The following is a 20,370-nucleotide window of genomic DNA, read 5'->3' on the forward strand; positions in this document are numbered from 1 at the left end:
AAAAACAAAGAAATCTTGAAATTTGCAGGCAAATGGTGGGAACCAGAAAAGATCATCCTGAGTGAGGTATCCCAGAAGCAGAAAGACACACATGGTATATATTCACTTATAAGTGGATATTAGACATATAATATGGGATAAACATACTAAAATCTGTATACCTAAAGAAGCTAAACAAAAAGGAGGACCCTGGGTAAGATGATCAATCTTCATTCAGAAAGGCAAACAGGAGAGACATTGGAAGAGGGAGAAAACAGGGAACAAGACAGGAGCCTACCACAGAGGGCCTCTGAAAGACTGTACCCAGCAGGGTATCAAAGCAGATGCTAAGGCTCATAGCCAAATTTTGGGTAGAATTCAGGGAATCTTATGAAAGAAGAGGGAGATAGAAAGACCTGGAAGGGACAGGAGCTCCACAAGGAGAGCAACAGAGCAAGAAATCTGGGACCAGGGATCTTTTGTGAGACTGATACTTCAACCAAGGACTATGCATGGAGATACCCTAGAACCTCTGCTCAGATGTAGCCCATGGCAGCTCAGTATCCAAGTGGGTTCCCTAGTAATGGGAACAGGGACTGTCTCTGACATGAACTGATTGGCCTGCTCTTTGATCACCTTTCCCTGAGGTGGGAGCAGCCTTACCAGGCCACAGAGGAAGATAATGCAGCCAGTCCTGATGAGACCTGATAGGCTAGGGTCTATCAGGTCACTGCTTCTGGTGTCTATCCTGTTTGCCATTCTGAATGAGATTTAAGCATCCTCTCTAGGGTCCTCTTTAGAGTTTAGCTTCTTTAGAGCTGTAGATGGCTATCCTATGTTATATGGCTAATATCTGCTTATTAGTGTATACCATGCCTGGCTTTCTGTTTCTCAGTTACCTCACTCAGGATGATCTAAGCTGGATTTTACCCCAAAACCTCCTCTTAGAGTAACCACATTTCCATAGTAACCAAAGGTGCTGTGCAAGGTGCCCCAGAGGAGAGGAAACTGTTAGTACCACTTAGCTGTGAAGTGCATGAACCACAGCAACAACCAGCAAAGCTGGTACCTAAGATGTATTAGTGACCTATCTTGGCAGCAACCAATAGCTGTCCAGTTATATTTAATGCCCCTCAAGAATAGAAAATTCATGGCTGGTACTGAAAATCGAGCTAACAACTCAATATGAGTGAGGTCATTGATATTAAAGGGGAACCTACCACAGCCCTTCAATAAACAAGTATGATGCCTATCTAAATTCTAAACACTCATGCCACCAGTAAGTGTGGCTCTTAACCCTTACCAAAGAAGCTTCTCTTTGCAATAGAAACCAACACAAAAAGGCACAAATGATCAAAATGAACAGAACACTGATCATGAGATGTTTAGCACATGAATACATCCAGAACACAATTCCTATAAGTAATGCTCAGGGAGCTTTGTAGAAGAGGAGGCAGAAACATTACAAGAGCCAGAGAACCAGGACATCTGCTGTAAGATTGTGTCCCCAAGAAACGGGATGCTTCACCCACGAAACCTCAATAATATGGCTGTGTAACCAAGACCGGAATAAAGAACACGGAAGGGGGAATCTCATGTGGCCTCAGGCCCTAGACAAAGAAATATAGTTAACTAAGGGGTGCTGAGAGTGGGAGAAGTAATTATCCTTCAGGAATGGACCCCTAATTTGTTATCCAGCATCAGAGTAGCATCCTGGAATCATGGACGTGCAGAAGAACTGAATGGATTCAGCAGACCTAGATTTTACCCAAAAACATCCTCTCCGAGGACTAACTTCATAGGAATCAAAGGTGCTGTGCAAGCTGCCCAAAAGGCAACCGGTACTACCACCAAGCTCTGAAGCTTATGACCCACAGCAGCAATAAAGAGTATTTAAATATTCTGTGTAATTCTGTAACAGTAACAATTTAAAAAGAAGAGGCGAGAAATATGAGAGGCAGCATTGGGAGGTGGAGGCACCTGGGGGAGTTGAGAGAAAAGAAGGGGAAATGGATGGAAGTGATGCAATTGTATTTTCATAAAAATAAAATTTGCATGAGAATTTTCCCCTTATATAACTGGGAAGTAGTAATAATACTTAATGTGCATTTATTTATTTTAAAATATTTGCTGATGCCTACCAAGCACAGAAGCTAGGCTTGATCTTGAAATAATATGAGTTGTATTTGAATTACAATTGATAAGATTTTCTGATTTTTTAAAAATTACCTAAAACTGTAGGACTATTTTTAATGATTTTAAAACTGTTTGCCTCTAATTTCTTCCTTAGAACTGTTATCAAACTGACTTGACTTTCTACCCTTGCCTGTATTTAAAGGTACTCCCATCTCCCTGCATTCCTTGTTGACCATTCCTTATGTAAAATGTGGCCTTTGGGGATTGTACTGCTCATCATAGGATTTGGATTTTTCCAGAGGAGAAATTATCTCAGGTAGGAGTAAAAAACTGATATGTTAAGACTCAGTAGAAAAACAAACAAACAAACAAACAAACAAACAAACAAACAAACATTGTCCTAAGTTAGAGTTCACAGTAGATTGAGAAAGTATGCTATGTGGCCCCACCATGGCTGTTCCCTCAGCCCTTCTTTAGCATTAGGTTTTTTATTTTTTTATTTATTACAATTTATTCACTTTGTATCCCAATCCTACCCTCCCTCCCTCTTCTCCTCCCTTGCTCCTCCCCTAGTCCACTGATAGGGGAGGTCCTCTTCCCCTTCCCTCTGACCCTAGCCTATCAGGTTTCATCAGGACTGGTTGCATTGTCTTCCTCTGTGGCCTGGTAAGGCTGCTCCCCTCTCAGGGGGAGGTGATCAAAGAGCCAGACTATGAGTTCATGCCAGAGACAGTCCCTGTTTCCCTTACTACAGAATCCACTTGGTGACTGAGCTGCCATGGACTACATCAGCATCAGGCTTTTTGGAATAGTGGAGCCCAAGCACAGGTGCCCACAGCTCTGGAAAGAGCGTCTGCCTTGCTGCAGTTATGACCAAGGAGGCACCTATCCTGGCCCCCCCTTTCAGGATTTCAAGTTAGAAATAAAGTTGCTGGAACATTATAAGAGTTTGCTTACAAGTTCTAGATTTCTGTGTTCTTTTGTTCATTCCCGATCAGTTGTTCTTACGTTGTTTGTTTTTATTTTATGCATTTCTAGAACATGAAAATCCAGATTTCTGGAGACCTATTTTGTTGACACAATGCATGAAAACAACCATTTTCAATCAAGTTTCTGGTTGAAATCCAGCTTACCTGTTCCTGATGTCTTCATGCTTGTTAGAATTCATGCAACAGGTGGAAGCTATGCAGTATGAAAATCTATGCAAAGCTTGGTGCTTACCATCACATATGCTCTGCATGATCCATCTACTCTTTCCCTTCTCCACCTCTCAGGCCAGAGGAGAATATGGCTTAGCAAAAGGTGAACAACAGTGATGGCGATTTTCCTTCACCCAAGTCCTCCTGGAATGCCATCCATCAACTTCTTGTTCCTGGATTCATTGTATATATTCATAAATGCTGCACTATCAGGTGCCCTGACAACCATCATCTTCAGCATCTGGCTTTGAACATCTGGCTTTGAACAGTGGAGCCCAGCCATTATCTGTCCTTCCTTTCTTTGCTTGCTTGTGACCAAGTAGCATGACAGTTGCCTTTTGTATTAATCGCTGATTACATGACCAGTGTCCACGTCTTTTTTTTTTTTTTTTTTTCATTATCTCTTGTTAGTAGAAGTTAAAAAGTGATCTCAGGGAAGGCACGGCCTGTATCGCTTAGGTAACACTGAAAATCACCTTATTGTGCGGAGCGCTACTGTCTCAGTTCCCTTCGCTGTCTGCACTCTGAATACATGGGTTGGGATGGATCAGTGTGGGTAAGGGTAAGATACTGGCTAATCCCCAAAACAGTAATCCAAGACATTGTCTTTGCTTGATACAGATAGTAATCCTATAATAAAAATGTTATTAATTTAAATAATTATATTTTAGGCTAAGTGGCCCATGACTTGGGCTATTTTTTACCTCCCCCACCCCCTGAGAGAGGAGCAGACCTGCTAGGCCACAGAGGAGGATAATTCAGCCAGTCCTGAAGAGACCTGATAAACCAGGGTCAGATGAAAGGGGAGGAGATCCTTCCTTATCGGTGGACTTGGGAAGGGGCAGGAGGAGATGATGGAGGGATGGTGGAATTGGGAGGGAATGAGGGAGCGGGATACAGATGGGATACAAAGTTAATAAACTGTAACTAATATTAAAAAAATAAAAAAATTCTAAGGAGAAAATGAATACCTGATACTTGAGGATACCATGATGATAGCCTCAGATGGTACTTCAAAAGTTTAATTTGGAGGGGGATCGAAGATGGCGACGACCAGCGAGCACCGTATTCAGAGGAACTGAAACTCCGAATTGGTGAGTCGAGGGGCTGTAGAACCCAAAACAACTGTATGAGGAGTCCGGGAGAGGGGGGACAAACCCTGATCTGAGTCCAAGAGGACCCAGGCCAACCACAGACATCTGCATGGACTTCTGGGGAATCGATTCCCGGGCACTTCCTCCTAACGGGCAGGCAGAAGCAGCGGTGGAGGCGGGCAAGCCAGCGATGGCAGCAGAGGGCAGGTGGAGGTACAGCAGCTAACAGGGAAGCAGCAGAGGAGTGTAAGGCAACTAGCAGCTGAAGCAGAGGAGGCACCCCACAGTGCACACACAGCTTGCCTGCACGCACATCTCCCTCCTTGATATTTGAGTCTGAGAACACTCAAACCCCCGACATTTCCCCCCAGGACCTCCTATCTCCAGCCTTGCCTGAGGGGGAAGCAGCAGAGGAAGCACATAGCCCTTCCCAACTCAGAGAGGAGAGCCCAGCTTGCTGTGCTCACAGCTTCTAGCACAGAGCACAGGCCTGGGTACACAGAGCCCACAACAGAGTACTTGTCCTGCCTGCAGCGTCAGCCACAGACCTCAGAGTCCAGCCTGCAGAGCCTGCCACAGATTGTAGACCACTGGGTATCCAGGAAACCTGTGCAGGTGCTTTGTGCCGGCAATCTGCGCTTGCTAACGGCTCCAGCATCCACATCCCCTCTTGCGCTTGCTCCCAACCTCCATATCCCAACCACCTACACTCTCTAGCACCCACTTTGAAGATGCAAGCATGCGTGGCCGTGCGCGCGCGCGCGCACACACACACACACACACACACACACACACACACACACACACACACTCGTACCCCTCCCCCAGCAATAACGAATCTGTGCCAGCGGTTTTTCTCCCTTAGGTAAAACAACGTAAGCAGCAACACACACTCTCAAACCACTGGACCTCCCTGATTGTCCTGAAGAATAACCCAGAGATCAGCGAAAGACAGTTCCAGTATGAAGTTAAGACTCAAGGAAAAAACAGTGAAGATCTCATATAAGCAAATGGCCAAAGGTAGGCATAAGAACTCACCCAACAAAAACCAGGACACCATGGACCCACCAGTAACCCCCAAATTCAATGGATATTTTAATTCAGCGGAAACACAGGAAAATTACTTTCAAGCTATGCTTATGCAGTTATTAGAGGAACAAAAAGAGGAAATGAACAGAGTTCTCAAAGAAATACAGAAGACTATAACTGCCCACGTAAGGAACAATTAGAGACATATAGAGAAAAAACAAACAAACAAACAAACAAAAAATAGGAGCCACATTCACTCAGATGAAGGAAATGGTGCAAAGCATGAAAACAGAATTAGAATCTTTAAAGAAAACACAAACAGAGAAAACCCCGGAACTGGAGAACTTAGAGAAAAGATCAGGAACCACAAAGGTAAGCATCACCAATAGAATACAAGAGATGGAAGAGAGAATCTCAGGTGCTGAAGATACACTGGATGAAACTGATTCCTCCCTCAAAGAAAAGGTAAAAATCAGAAAAGTTCCAAACACAAAACATACAAGATATCAAGGACGCCATGTAAAGTGGCATCCTAATAATAGGGATAGATGAAAGAGAAGACTCCAGGCTCCAAGGACCAGAAAACATTTTAAAAAATATCATAGAAGAAAAGAGATGGGGAAGGACACTTCATACTCATCAAGGGAAAATTCCATCAGGAAGACATCATAATCCTGAACATCTATGCCCCAAATACAAGAGCACCCACATTTGTAAAAGAAACATTGATAAAATTTAAACCACATATAGATCCCCACACATTAATAGTAGGAGACTTCAACACCCCACTCTCAACAAAGGACAGGTCACAAACCAGAAATTAAACAAAGAAACAATAACTCTGACAGAGGTCATGACCTCCATCAAATGGACCTCACAGACATTTACAGAACTTTACACCCAAACACAAAAAAATTTACCTTCTCAGCACCTCATGGAACCTTCTCCAAAATAGACCATATAGTTGGTCACAAAGCAAGCCTCAACAGATACAAGAAGATTGAAATAATCCCTTGTATCTTGTCTGATCACTATGGAATAAAGCTGGACTTCAACAACAACAGAAAAAGCAAAAAGCCTACACACACATGGAAACTGAACAACTTGTTACTAAATGACAGCTGGGTCAGGGAAGAAATAAAGAAAGAAATTAAAGTCTTCCTAGAACTCAATGAAAATGAAGACACAACATACCCAAACCTGTGGGACACAATGAAAGTAGTGCTAAGAGGAAAGTTCATAGCACTAAGTGCCTTCAAGAAGAAATTTGAGACAGCTCATTCAAGCAACTTAATGATCCACTTAAAAACCCTGAAAGAAGAAAAAGAAGAAGCAGAAACACCAAAAAGGAGTAGAAGGCTGGAAATAATCAAACTCAGGGCTGAAATCAATCAATTAGAAACAAATAAAACAGTTCAAAGAATCAATGAAACCAAGAGCTGGTTCTTTGAGAAAATCAACAAGATCGACAAACCATTAGCCAAGCTAACTAAAAGGCAGAGGGACATCACCCAAATCAACAAAATTAGAAATGAAAAGAGGGACATAACTACAGACACTGAGGAAATCCAAACAATCATTAGGACTTACTTCAAAAGTCTATACTCAACAAAATTTGAAAACCTAAATGAAATGGACAATTTTCTTGATCGATTTGACTTACCATAGTTGAATCAGGACCAGGTAAATCAATTAAATAGTCCTATATCCCCCAAAGAAATAAAAGTCATCAAAAGTCTCCCATCCAAAAAAAAAAAAAAAAGCCCAGAACCAGATGGCTTCAGCGCAGAATTCTACCAGACCTTCAAAGAAGAGCTAACTCCAATTCTCTTCAAACTATTCCACAAAATAGAAACAGAAGGAACATTACCAAACTCATTCTATGAAGCCACAGTCACCTTGGTACCTAAACCTCACAAAGACTCAACAAAGAAAGAGAATTTCAGGCCAATCTCCCTTATGAACATTGATGCAAAAATACTTAACAAAATACTTGCAAACCGAATCCAAGAACACATCAAAGATACTATCCACTATGACCAAGTAGGCTTCATCCCAGGTATGCAGGGGTGGTTCAACATACGGAAATCCATCAATGTGATCCACCATATTAACAAACTGAAAGAAAAAAACCACATGATAATCTCCCTAGATACTGAAAAAGCATTTGACAAAATCCAACATCCATTCATGTTTAAAGTATTGGAGAGATCAGGGATACAAGGCACATATATAAACATAGTAAAAGCGATATATAGCAAGCCTATAGCCAACATCAAACTAAACGGAGAGAAACTTAAAGCAATCCCACTAAAATCAGGGACAAGACAAGCTTCCCACTCTCCCCATATCTCTTCAACATAGTGCTGGAAGTCCTTGCTAGAGCAATAAGACAGTTGAAGGAGATCAAGGGGATACAGATTGGAAAAGAAGAAGTCAAATTATCACTATTTGCAGATGATATGATAGTATACGTGAGTGACCCCAAAAACTCCACCAGGGAACTCCTACAGCTGATAAACACCTTCAGCAAAGTGGCCAGATACAAAATTAACTCAAAAAAAAATCAGTAGCCGTCCTGTATACAAAAGACAAAAGGGCTGAGAAAGAAATTAGAGAAACAACACCATTCACAATAGCCACAAATAACATAAAGTACCTTGGTGTAACCCTAACCAAGCAAGCCAAAGATTTGTATGAAAAAAACTTCAAGTCTCTGAAGAAAGAATTAGAGGAAGATATGAGAAGATGGAAAGATCTCCCATGCTCATGGCTTGGCAGGATTAACATAGTAAAAATGGCCATCTTGCCAAAAGCAATCTACAGATTTAATGCAATTCCCGTCAAATTGCCAACACAATTCTTTACAGACCTGGAAAGAAAAATTCTCAACTTCATATGGAATAACAAGAAACCGAGAATTGCTAAAACAATCCTCTACAATAAAAGATCTTCTGGAGGTATCTCCATCCCTGATCTCAAGCTGTACTATAGATCAACAGTTATAAAACCTGCATGGTACTGGCATAGAAACAGAATGGTGGATCAATGGAATCGAACAGAAGACCCAGAAATAAACCCACACACTTATGGACACCTGATTTTTGACAAAGATGCCAAAACCATACAATGGAAAAAAGATAACATCTTCAACAAATGTGTTCGTCCAACTGGATGTCCCATGTAGAAAAATGAAAATAGATCCGTACTTATCACCCTGCACAAAACTGAAGTCCAAGTGGATCAAAGACCTCAACATAAAACCAGACACATTAAATCAGCTAGAAAAAAAAGTGGGGAATACCCTAGAACTCATTGGTACAAGAGAAAACTTCCTGAACAGAACACCAACAGCACAGGCTCTAAGAGCAACAATCAACAAATGGGACCTCATGAAATTGAAAAGCTTCTGTAAAGCAAAGGATACTGTCATCAAAACAAAGCGACTGCCTACAGATTGGGAAAGAATCATCACCAACCCTTTATCTGACAGAGGACTCATATCCAGTATATATAAAGAACTAAAGAAGCTGAAAAGCAGCAAACCAAGTAATCCACTTAAAAAATGGGGAACAGAGCTAAAGAGAGAATTCTCTGTAGAATATCGAATGGCAGAGAAGCACTTAAAGAAATGCTCAACCTCATTAGCCATTAGGGAAATGCAAATCAAAACAACCCTGAGATTTCACCTTACCCATCAGAATGGCCAAGATAAAAAACTCAAGGGACAACACATGCTGGAGAGGTTGTGGAGAAAGGGGAACCCTCCTCCACTGCTGGTGGGAATGTAAACTTGTACAACCACTCTGGAAATCAATCTGGCTCTTTCTCAGACAACTAGGAATAGTGCTTCTCAAGATCCAGCCATACCACTCCTAGGCATATACCCAAAAGAGGTTCAAGTACACAAAAGGACATTTGCTCAACCATATTTGTAGCAGCTTTATTTGTAACAACCAGAAGCTGGAAATAGCCCAGATGCCCCTCAACTGAAGAATGGATGCAGAAACTGTGGTACATCTATACAATGGAGTATTACTCAGCAATGAAAAATAAGGAAATCATGAAATTTGCAGGTAAATGGTGGGACCTGGAAAGGATCATCCTGAGTGAGTTGTCCCAGAAGCAAAAAGACACTCACGGTATATACTCACTCATATAAACATACAATATAGAATAAACCCACTAAAATCTCTACATCTAAACAAACTAAGCAAAAGAGAGGACCCTAACTAAAATGTTCAATCCCCATCCTGAAAGGCAAAGAGGATGGACATCAGAAGAAAAAGAAAACAGGAAACAACCTTGGAACCTGCCAGAGGGCCTCTGAAAGCCTCTGCAGTATAGACTGTCAAAGCCGATGCTGAGCCTGATGGCCAACTGATGGGCAGAGTGAATGGAATTTTATGTAAGAAGTGGGAAATAGTAAGAGCTGGAGGGGACGGGAACTCCACAAGCAGAGCAACAGAACAAGATAATTTGAACACAGGGAACTTCCCAGAGACTCATACTCCAAACAAGGACTATTCGTGGAGATAACCTAGAACCCCTGCACAGATGTAGCTCATGGCAGTTCAGTGTCCAAGTGGGTTACATAGTAATGGGAAGAGGGACTGCCTCTGACATAATCTGATTGGCTTGCTTGTTGATCACCTCCCCCTGAGGGGGGAGCAGCCTTACCAGGCCCCAGTAGAGGACAATGCAGCCACTTTTGATGAGAACTGATAGACTAAGATTAGAAAGGAGAGGAGAACTTCCCCTATCAGTGGACTTGTGGCGTGGCATGCATGCAGAAAGGGGAGGGAGGGTGGGATCGGGAGGGGAGGAGGGAGGGGCTTATGGGGGGATACAAAATGAATAAAGTGTAATTAATAAAAAATTTTAAAAAATATAAAAAATAAAACATGAACACACACACAAAAAAAGTAGCCTACAGAACACCAAATAGACTAGACCAGAAAAGAAATACTTCACGTCACATCATAGTCAAAATACTAAACCTACAAAACAAAGAAAAAATATTAAAGGCAGTAAAGGAAAAAGGTCAAGTAACATATGAAGGTAGACCAATCAGAATCACACCAGACTTCTCATCAGAAACTATGAAAGCTAGAAGGGCCTGGGCAGAGGTCACACAGTCTTTAAGGGATCACAGATACCAACCCAGACTACTATACCCAGCAAAGCTTTCAATTAACATAGATGGAGAAAACAAAATATTCCGTGATAAAGCTAAATTTAAGCAATATCTACACAGCAACCCAGCCCTACAGAAGATAATAGAATGAAAACTCCAATCCAATGAAAACAATTACACCAAAGAAAATGTAGGTTACAGTTATTAGAACAAAAATTAAAAGAAAAAAAGCTATGCATCATAGTAAGACCACCAACTCCACAATAAAAGGAACTAAAAGTCATTGGTCACTATTATCTATCAACATAAATGGACTCAACTCTCCAATAAAAAGACACAGACTAACAGAATGGTTGCAGAAACAGGATCCAACATTTTGCTGCATCCAAGAAACACACCTATGCAAAAAAGATAAACACTACCTCAGAGTAAAGGGCTGGAAAGATGTTTTTCAAGCAAATGGACCCAGAAAACAAGCGGGGGTAGCAATCCTAATATCTAATAAAATAGACTGTCAACCAAAATTAATCAAAAAAGATGAAGATGGACACTTCCTTCTCATCAAAGGAAAATTCCAACAGGAAAGCATCACAATTTTGAACATCTATGCCCCAAATACAAGACCACCAACATTTGTAAATGAAACATTATTAAAGCTGAAATCACACATTGATCCTAACACCTTAATAGTGGGAGACTTCAATACTTCACTCTCACCAAGGGACAGGCCATCTGGTCAGAAGCAAAACAGGGGAACAAGGGCACTTATAGAGGCCCTAAATCAAATGGACCTGATAGATGTCTGCAGAACTTTCCACCCCAAATCAAAAGAGTATACCTTCTTTTCAGCACCTCATGGAACCTTCTCCAAAATAGACCATATAGTTGGTCACTAAGCAAACCTCAGCAGATTCAAAAAGATTGAAATAATCCCTTGTATCCTATCTGACCATCATGGTCTAAAGCTGGACCTCAACCACAACAGAAACAGCAAAAAGCCTGAAAATACATGGAAACTGAACAACTCGCTACTCAATGACAGCTTGGTTAGGGAAGAAATAAAGAAAGAAATTAAAGACTTCCTAGAATTCAATGAAAATGAAAGCACAACATACCCAAACTTATGGGACACAATGAAGGCAGTGCTAAGAGGAAAGCTCATAGCACTAAGTGCCTCCAAGCAGAAATTTGAAACATCACATGCAAGCAACTTAATGGCCCAACTGAAAGCCCTAGAAAAAAAGAAGCAAATTCACCCAAGAGAAGCAGACAGCTGGAAATAATCAAATTCAGGGCAGAAATCAATCAATTAGAAACAAATAAAACTATTCAAAGAATCAATGAAACCAAGAGCTGGTTCTTTGAGAAAATCAACAAGATAGACAAACCTTTAGACAAACTAACTAAAAGGCAGAGAGAGACTATCCAAATCAGCAAAATCAGAAATGAAAAGGGTCACATAACTACAGATAGTGAGGAAATCCAAACAATCATTAGGTCTTACTACAAAAGCCTATATGCCACAAAATTCGAAAATCTAAAAGAAATGGACAATTTTCTAGATAGAATCCATCTAAAGAAAATCAAATCAAGATCATGTAGAAAGATTGAATAGTCCTATATCCCCCAAAGAAATAGAAGCAGTCATCAACAGTCTCCTTTCCAAAAAAAAAGCCCTGGGACAGATGGATTCAGTGCAGAATTCTACCAGACCTTCAAAAAAGTGCTAACTCCAATTCTCTCCAAACTATTCCACAAAATAGAAACAGAAGGAACTTTACCAAACTCATTCTATGAAGCCAAAGTCATCTTGATTCCTAAACCACATAAAGACCCAACAAAAAAGAGACCTTCAGACCTATCTCTCTTATGAACATTGACGCAAAAATACTCAATAAAATACTTGCAAACCGAATCCAAGAACACATCAAAGATATCATCCACCATGACCAAGTAGGCTTCATCCCAGGCATGCAAGGGTGGTTCAACATACGGAAATCCATCAATGTAATCCACCACATAAACAAACTGAAGGAGAAAAACCACATGATCATCTCCTTAGATGCTGAAAAAGCATTTGACAAAGTCCAACACCCATTCATGTTTAAAGTCTTGGAGAGATCAGGAATACAAGGCACATATCTAAACATAGTAAAGGCAATATACAGCAAGCCGATAGCCAACATCAAACTCAATGGAGAGAAACTTAAATCAATCCCACTGAAATCAGGGACAAGACAAGGCTGCCCACTCTCTCCATATCTCTTCAACATAGTACTTGAAGTCCTAGCCAGAGCAATAAGGCAAGTAAAGGAGATCAAGGGGTTACAAATTGGAAAGGCAGAGGTCAAAGTGTCACTATTCACAGATGATATGATAGTCTACATGAGCGACTCCAAAAATTCAACCAGAGAATTCCTTCAGCTGATAAACACCTTCAGCAAAGTGGCAAGATACAAAATTAACTAAAAAAAAAAAAAATCAGAAGTCCTCCTGTATACCAAAGAAAAAAGGGCTGAGAAAGAAATCAGGGAAACAACACCCTTTACAATAACCACTAATAACATAAAATACCTTGGGGTGACTCTAACCAAGCAAGTGAAAGACCTGTTTGAGAAAAACTTTAAGTCTCTGAAGAAAGAAATTGAAGAAGATATCAGAAGATGGAAAGATCTCCTGTGCTAATGGATTGGTAGGATTAATATTATGAAAATGGCCATCCTGCCAAAAGCAATCTACAGATTCAACACAATTCCCATCAAAATGCCAACTCTGTTCTTTACAGACCTTGAAAGAAAGATTCTCAGCTTCATATGGAGAAAGAAAAAAACCCAGAATCCCCAAAATGATCCTGTACAACAACAGATCATCTGGAGGTATTTCCATTCCCGATCTCAAGCTGTATTACAGAGCAATAGTAATAAAAACTGTATGGTATTGGAATAGAAACAGAAAGGAGGATCAATGGAACTGAATAGAAGACCCAGAAATAAACCCAAACACCTATGAACACTTGATTTTTGACACAGAAGCCAAAACCATTCAATGGAAAAAAGACACCATCTTCAAAAATGGTGCTGGTCCAACTGGATGTCTACATGCAGAAAAATGAAAATAGATCCATATTTATCACCCTGCACAAAACTAAAGTCTAAGTGGATCAAAGACCTCAACATAAAACCAGATACTCTAAATCTGTTAGAAGAAAAAGTGGGGAACAGCCTAGAACTCATTGGCACAGGAGACAACTTCCTGAACAGAACACCAACAGCACAGGTTCTAAGAGCAACAATCAATAAGTGGGACCTCATGGAACTGAAAAGCTTCTGTAAAGCAAAAGACACTGTTGTCAGAACAAAGCGACAGCCTACAGACTGGGAAAGGATCTTCACTAACCCTATATCTGACAGAGGGCTAATATCCAGTATATATAAAGAACTCAAGAAGTTAAAATGCAACAAATCAAGTAATCCAATTAAAAAATGGGGCACAGAGTTAAACAGAGAACTCTCTGTAGAGGATTGTAGAATGGCAGAGAAACACTTAAAGAAATGCTCAACATCCTTAGCCATCAGGGAGATGCAAATCAAACGACCCTGAGATTTCATCTTACACCCATCAGAATGGCTAAGATAAAAAACTCAAGTGACAACACATGCTGGAGAGGCTGTGGAGAAAGGGGAACCCTCCTACATTGCTGGTGGGAATGCAAACTTGTATTCCACTTTGCAAGCCACTTTGGAAATCAATCTGGACCTTTCTCAGACAAATAGGAATAGTGATTCCTCAAGATCCAGCTATACCACTCCTAGGAATATATCCAAAATATGCTCAAGTACACAATAAGTACATTTGTTCAACCATGTTTGTAGCAGCTTTATTTGTAATAGCCAGAATCTGGAAACTACCCAGATGTCCCTCAGTTGAGGAATGGATACAGAAATTGTGGTACATTTACACAATGGAATACTATTCAGCAATTAAAAACAAGGAAATCATGAAATTTGCAGGCAAATGGTGGGATCTAGAATTGATCATCCTGAGTGAGGTATCCCAAAAGCAGAAAGACACACATGGTATATACTCACTTATATAGACCTATAAGATAGGATAAATATACTGAAATCTATACACCTAAAGAAGATAAACAAGAAACAGGCCTCGGGGTAAGATGACCAATCCTCACTTAGAAAGACAAATGGGATGGACATTGCATGTAGTAGAAAACATGTAAAAGGACAGGAGCCTACAGCACAGGGCCTCTGAAAGACTCTACCTAGCAGTGTATCAAAGCAGATATTAAGACTCATAAGCAAACCTTTGACAGAGTACAGGGAATCATATGAAAGAAGGGGGAGTTAGTAAGACCTGGAGAGTACAGGAGCGCCACAAGGACCAGGGCACAGAGATCTTTCATGAGACTATTTCTCCAACCAAGGACCATGTATGTATATAACCTAGAACCCCTGCTCAGATATAGCCCATGGTAGCTCAGTGTCCAGATGTGTTCTCTAATAAGGGGAACAGGGACTATTCCTGACATGAACTCAACAACGAGCTCTTCGACCCACCTCTGTCCCCAAAGGAGGAGCAGCCTTGCTAGGCCACAGAAGAAGACATTGCAGCCAGGCCTGAAGAGACTTGATAGGCTAGGGTCAGATGGAAGGGGAGGAGGTCTTCCCCTATTAGTGGACTTGGAAAGGGGCAGGGAGAAGATGAGGGAGGGAGGGTGGGATTGGGAGGGAAGGAGAGAGGAAGCTTATGGCTGGGATACAAAGTAAATAACCTGTGATTAAAATAAAAAATAAAAAAATAATCGTTACAAATGGAAGCAGAAGTCTTCTAATACAAAATGTATACATAAAAAAGAAAAGTTTAATTTGGCCCATGTCACACTTTAATATCCTTGATGAGGCCAGGGCAGAGGGTAATGGAGTGTTGCTGTAAGCTACTGTTTTATTTTATGGCTCTGTTCTCAGAGTAGTTTCTATTCAGCAGATGACTAGGGAAAAGAAAGGACTGCGGGATAATTTATGGACCAGGCCTGGAGTAGTATAACCATCTGCTCAGATTCAACTGTCAAGTACTTTGTCATAATACCACACTAACTGGTAGGAAGCCTAGACATTGCAGGCTAGTTGACTTGTTGAAAAAGAATGAGGATTGGTGCACTCTTAGCAAATATCTACACATAATAAAGAGCAGGAACAATGCTAATACCATGGCTAATGGTTTTCTTTGACAGTAGAAACTCACTAAGTGTCAAGCAGTAAGTAATTAGTAATTGTTACTCAAATTCATCTAAAGTATAAGCTCCTTTTACTTATTTTATTGCAACATCTCATGTTTAAGGCAGGAAGTAGAAAGGGAAGAGATCTAGTAACATACTTCTGTAGCAGACTAGAAAAAATTGGGGCAGAGTTTGCAAGATGTTTGGTTCATTGTCAGTCTTCCATGTTCTAACTGTGAGAGAGAATTCTCTTCATGACTAAATCTTCAACCCACTTCTCCCGTCATTTTCTTTTCTGTACACCTCAAAGTTCTTTCCATCCAGAGCTTATGGACCCTTTTTATCCACTCAAAGTACTTTTTTTTCACCAATAAAATGATACATAAATGGCAGTGTACCAATTAGGAGTTTGTGTATCAGGAGGTTCTGAGTGTTCCTACTTTCCATACTATGGGACAATGGAGTGCTGAGCTTGCCAGAGGATGAGAAGAGAACATATATGATCCATGTCAGTCCATACTTCCTGACTCTCTGTTGAACTGGCTGATGGATCCAGGAGACAGTTTTCCCTTAGACACTTGGGGAAGCTCGGTCAGTCAGGATCATCAGACATGAGCCTGCACTGATCCCAGACAAATGATCCATCTCTACCACATAGTTCCTGTGGTTGCTTATCATGTAGCACATTTGTGGAATTAAGTAACTCATACATTGGCCAACAACGTAACTCCAATTTTGCAAGTTACTCACACATTGCTCAATATCATAACTCCAATACTGTAAGGATAGACATAGTTACTAGTCTATTTCAGTTTTCTTTCATCTAACCTGATCATTAGGTCTGGAAAATGAGATGCGTGATGTTTTTAGGACAGCCCTTTAAAGACAAGGGAAGATTTTCTTTTGTTTTCTAACTTATCTGTGGAGCTGCAGTCCTGGTGTGATGCCTGGAGGTCCCAGACTAAATTTGAGTCATGGATAACACTGAGGATGAAAGCTACTATTGAAGAAGAAAAACAGAGCGATAGAAGGATTGTGGCTGCTGACCACAGAGTTGCTCCTCGTTGTCTTAGTGTGAGGGAGACTAAACTATGGTTCTCACAGCCCTGTTATTTTAGATTTACTTTGCACATAGCTGAGTTTAATTCCAATTGGAACAAATGCTTAATTGGTCACCTGGGAAGTTTACTTCATCAAAGTTGGTTTTGTTCTATTTATATGCATGTGATAGATTACTTTTGTTCTTCCCTTCAAGGTAAACAGCTTCAGCTGACAGTAGTAATGGAATAGACAGTCATCTCCAGACAACTTTAGAACTGTGGCTTATGTAGGGTTAAGGAAGGCTTGTGGTGGGAAAGCACTTGAAATCTGAGGAGGTGAAAAGATGATCCAGGAGTTAAATGATCCCTAGACATTTGGGGACTTGTCTGTGATGCAGAATTGGGGAGAATAATCACTGCTATGGGCTTGCAGGAAAGATGTGATTGGGGGTGGCTGGGCAAAGGGATTGAAATCATCACTCATCAGAACAACAAATGTGACTTGTCTAGTCACCTCCCACCGCCAATTTTTGATGTGGTGTTAGGCTGAAATAGTAAAAGGCTACACAGCTGCCTTGCCCAAACCCCATCTTTCTATCTCTACACATACGTGAAAAATACTTCCCTTTTTGAATAAATATGCACATATATACATACATGACATATATATGTGTATATACATATACATATGTGCATACACTTATATATGTTTGTATATTCCGATACCCTCATTCCAGAAACTTGATGAGCATGCTTATTCCTTCCCATATACTTGCTTTTACTAAGTAGCAATAAATTCATAAAGTATGCTGTTCTATTGGCAGTCATTTACCAGGTAGTACCAATTCCCTTGACAGCTGACTCAAGAAATCCAATTTTTTTTTTGTTCCAGTCCTAACTACTAAAATTCACTCTCAGATCATACTTTTCATATCACACAGAAAATATACCTATATATTTATATATATGTGTCTACATATGTCTGCATCTATCTATCTATCTATCTATCTATCTATCTATCTATCACCTACCTACCTATCATGATTGCAAAAGCATGTGTAAGACAGTTAACACCAATCAGCAGCCTACAATGTCAGCTCCAAAAGGATACAGTAAATGCCTTGGGACTAGAAAGAATGATTAAACAATTCCCAGTCCAGCAAGAAGCATCTGCCTCTTGTTAGTTTCCTCATGCAATCTAAAACTGCATGAGGGGAAGGCAACCATGCCAGCAGAGGTACAGGAGCTCAGTTGTTTTATTTTCCAGTGTTCTCTTACAATGGAGACTTCAAATCCTACTACAGTCCTCTCAGGCTGCTGACTGATGCAGACCAAATCTATCTACTGATGCAGGCCTATCTAGTTTATAATAGCCAGAAACTAGAAACAGCTGGGATGTCCCTCAGTGAAAGAATGGATAATGAAAATGTGGTACACTTACACAATGTAATACTACTCAGCTTTTAAAAACAAGGAAATCATGAAATTTGCAGGCAAATGGAGGGAACTAGAAAACACCATCCTGAGTGAAGTAACACAGATTACATTGATTTTAAATAAAAAGATTACATTCATTATTTCTATGTTTTAAACTAGAGCAAGAAACTGAAACATTTATAAATAAGAGATTAAAGCTGTCTTGACCACACACAGCCCCGAGTGAACACCAGTATGAATAAAGACTTAGAAGAATCAAGGTTCATCTGCTATAACAAATGTACCACATTAGTGGTGCTATGGGGTCTCCTGGTTATTATCTTAGTGAAAGCAAAATTCAATGAAGAAACACAACAGCTATGGAGAAATTTATTTAGCAAAGCATAACAGGCACTCTAAAGAGAGGTTAGCATGGGTTGTCCCACAAAACATGTGTGTAGAGTGTCGTGAGTTTCATACTTTGAATTTTAATGAAGTTTTACAAAATATTTATGTTGTTTTACAAAAACGACAATCCCAATTCTCATATTGTACCAGTAAAGACTCGGTAGCCAGTGGCTGGTGGAAAACCTGCTAGCTCAGAGAGGCAGAGAAAGCCCCCAGCTAACTTCCTTTGCAGTTCATGTCTGGATGGAAAAAAACTAAAAGGCTCACTACTAGCTCAACAGTCAGCCCAGGAGGAAAGGGCCAAACAAACAAACAAAGAAGAAAAAAATCCCAGCACCACCACCACAACAACACACACACAAAAACCAAGGCTGAAGGCTTTCTAGCTCAAAGCCCCAAAAGCCAGGGAACTGAGCAGCTGAAGCCTAAGCTAAACCCAGAGCTTAAGCTAAAAGCTCTTTTTCTACTTTTCCAAGTTGTCTTTTTCTTCAAATATATCCTATTTTTAGTAGTTACAGTTTATTCACTTTGTATCCCATCTTTAGCTCCCTCCCTTATCTTCTCCTGATCCCAACCTCTCCTTATTCTCCACCCATGCCCCTTCCCCAGTCCACTGATTGGGGAGGTCCTTCTCCCCTTCCATCTGATCCTAGTGTATTAGGTCTCATCAGGACTGGCTGCATTATCTTCCTCTGTGGCCTGGTAAGGCTGCACACTGCTGAGGGGAAGGTGATCAAAGAGCAGGCCACTGAGTTCATGTCAGAGACAGTCCTTGTTCCCATTACTAGGCCCACTTGGAGACTGAGCTGCCATGGGCTACATCTGTGCAGGGGTTCTAGGTTATTTCCATGCATGGTCCTTGGTTGGAGTATCAGTATCAGAAACCACCCCTGTCTCCAGATTTTTTGGTTCTGTTGCTTTCCTTGTGGAGCTCTTGTCCCTTCCAGGTCTTTCTATCTCCTGCTTCTTTCATAAGATTCCCTGCACTCTGCCTAATGTTTGGCTATGAGTCACAACATCTACCTTGATACCCTGCAGGGTAGTCTTCCAGAGGCCCTCTGTGGTAGGCTCCTTTCCTTTTCTGTGTTTTCTTCCTCTTCTGATGTCCATCCCTTTTGCCTTTTGAATGAAGATTGAGCATATTTCCCAGGGTCCTTCTTGATTAGCTTCTTTAGGTGTACATATTTTAGTATGTTTATCCTCTATTATATGTATACTATCCACTTATGGGTGAGTGTATACCCTGGGAACTGAACTCAGGTCTTCTGCAAGAGCAGTGGATGCTATTAACTGGTAAATCATTTCTCCAGCTGCTATAATTTTTTGAAAAAGAAAAAGATAACTTTGTTTGAGTAATGCTAGAAGAATTCTCCAAAACACAAAAATAAGATTGTGAATCATATTTAAAAATTAAGTCAAGGTACATTTGTTCATATCTGATGACCTAGATTTACTGTTAGTTTTCTGTCAGTGCTGCTCATGGATCCCCTTCAGTGTCACTGAGAAGGATGGAAAAGGCTGGGGAGTGGATATAGACAGACAAAGGAGTTATTCCAGCACACATCATAGCTTATCAGAAATACCATGTCATGAAAAACTGGCAAGGCTTTTTTCAATTCCTCCTCTTATAGTTAATATGTTAAAAATTAATAATGTCACTCAAGTCACAGTTAGGAAACAGCTGTTGTAGAAGTTGAAGCCA

The 20,370-nt window shown here is 40.5% G+C and overlaps 1 protein-coding gene across 1 annotated transcript in view; it reads left to right on the forward strand.

The window, feature by feature from the left end:
• The first annotated feature begins 4,357 nt into the window (after positions 1–4,357).
• The window catches only part of LOC129689844 (cell surface glycoprotein CD200 receptor 2-like), a 34,142-nt gene continuing 18,129 nt past the window's right edge, over positions 4,358–20,370 (forward strand). The window contains exon 1 of the mRNA XM_055625243.1: positions 4,358–4,379. Coding sequence (XP_055481218.1) covers positions 4,358–4,379 — 22 coding nt within the window. The remainder of the gene's footprint in view (positions 4,380–20,370) is intronic.

Source organism: Psammomys obesus, unplaced genomic scaffold (genome assembly GCF_907164565.1).
Source record: "Psammomys obesus unplaced genomic scaffold, mPsaObe1.curated_primary_1811, whole genome shotgun sequence".
Classification (NCBI taxonomy): domain Eukaryota; kingdom Metazoa; phylum Chordata; class Mammalia; order Rodentia; family Muridae; genus Psammomys; species Psammomys obesus.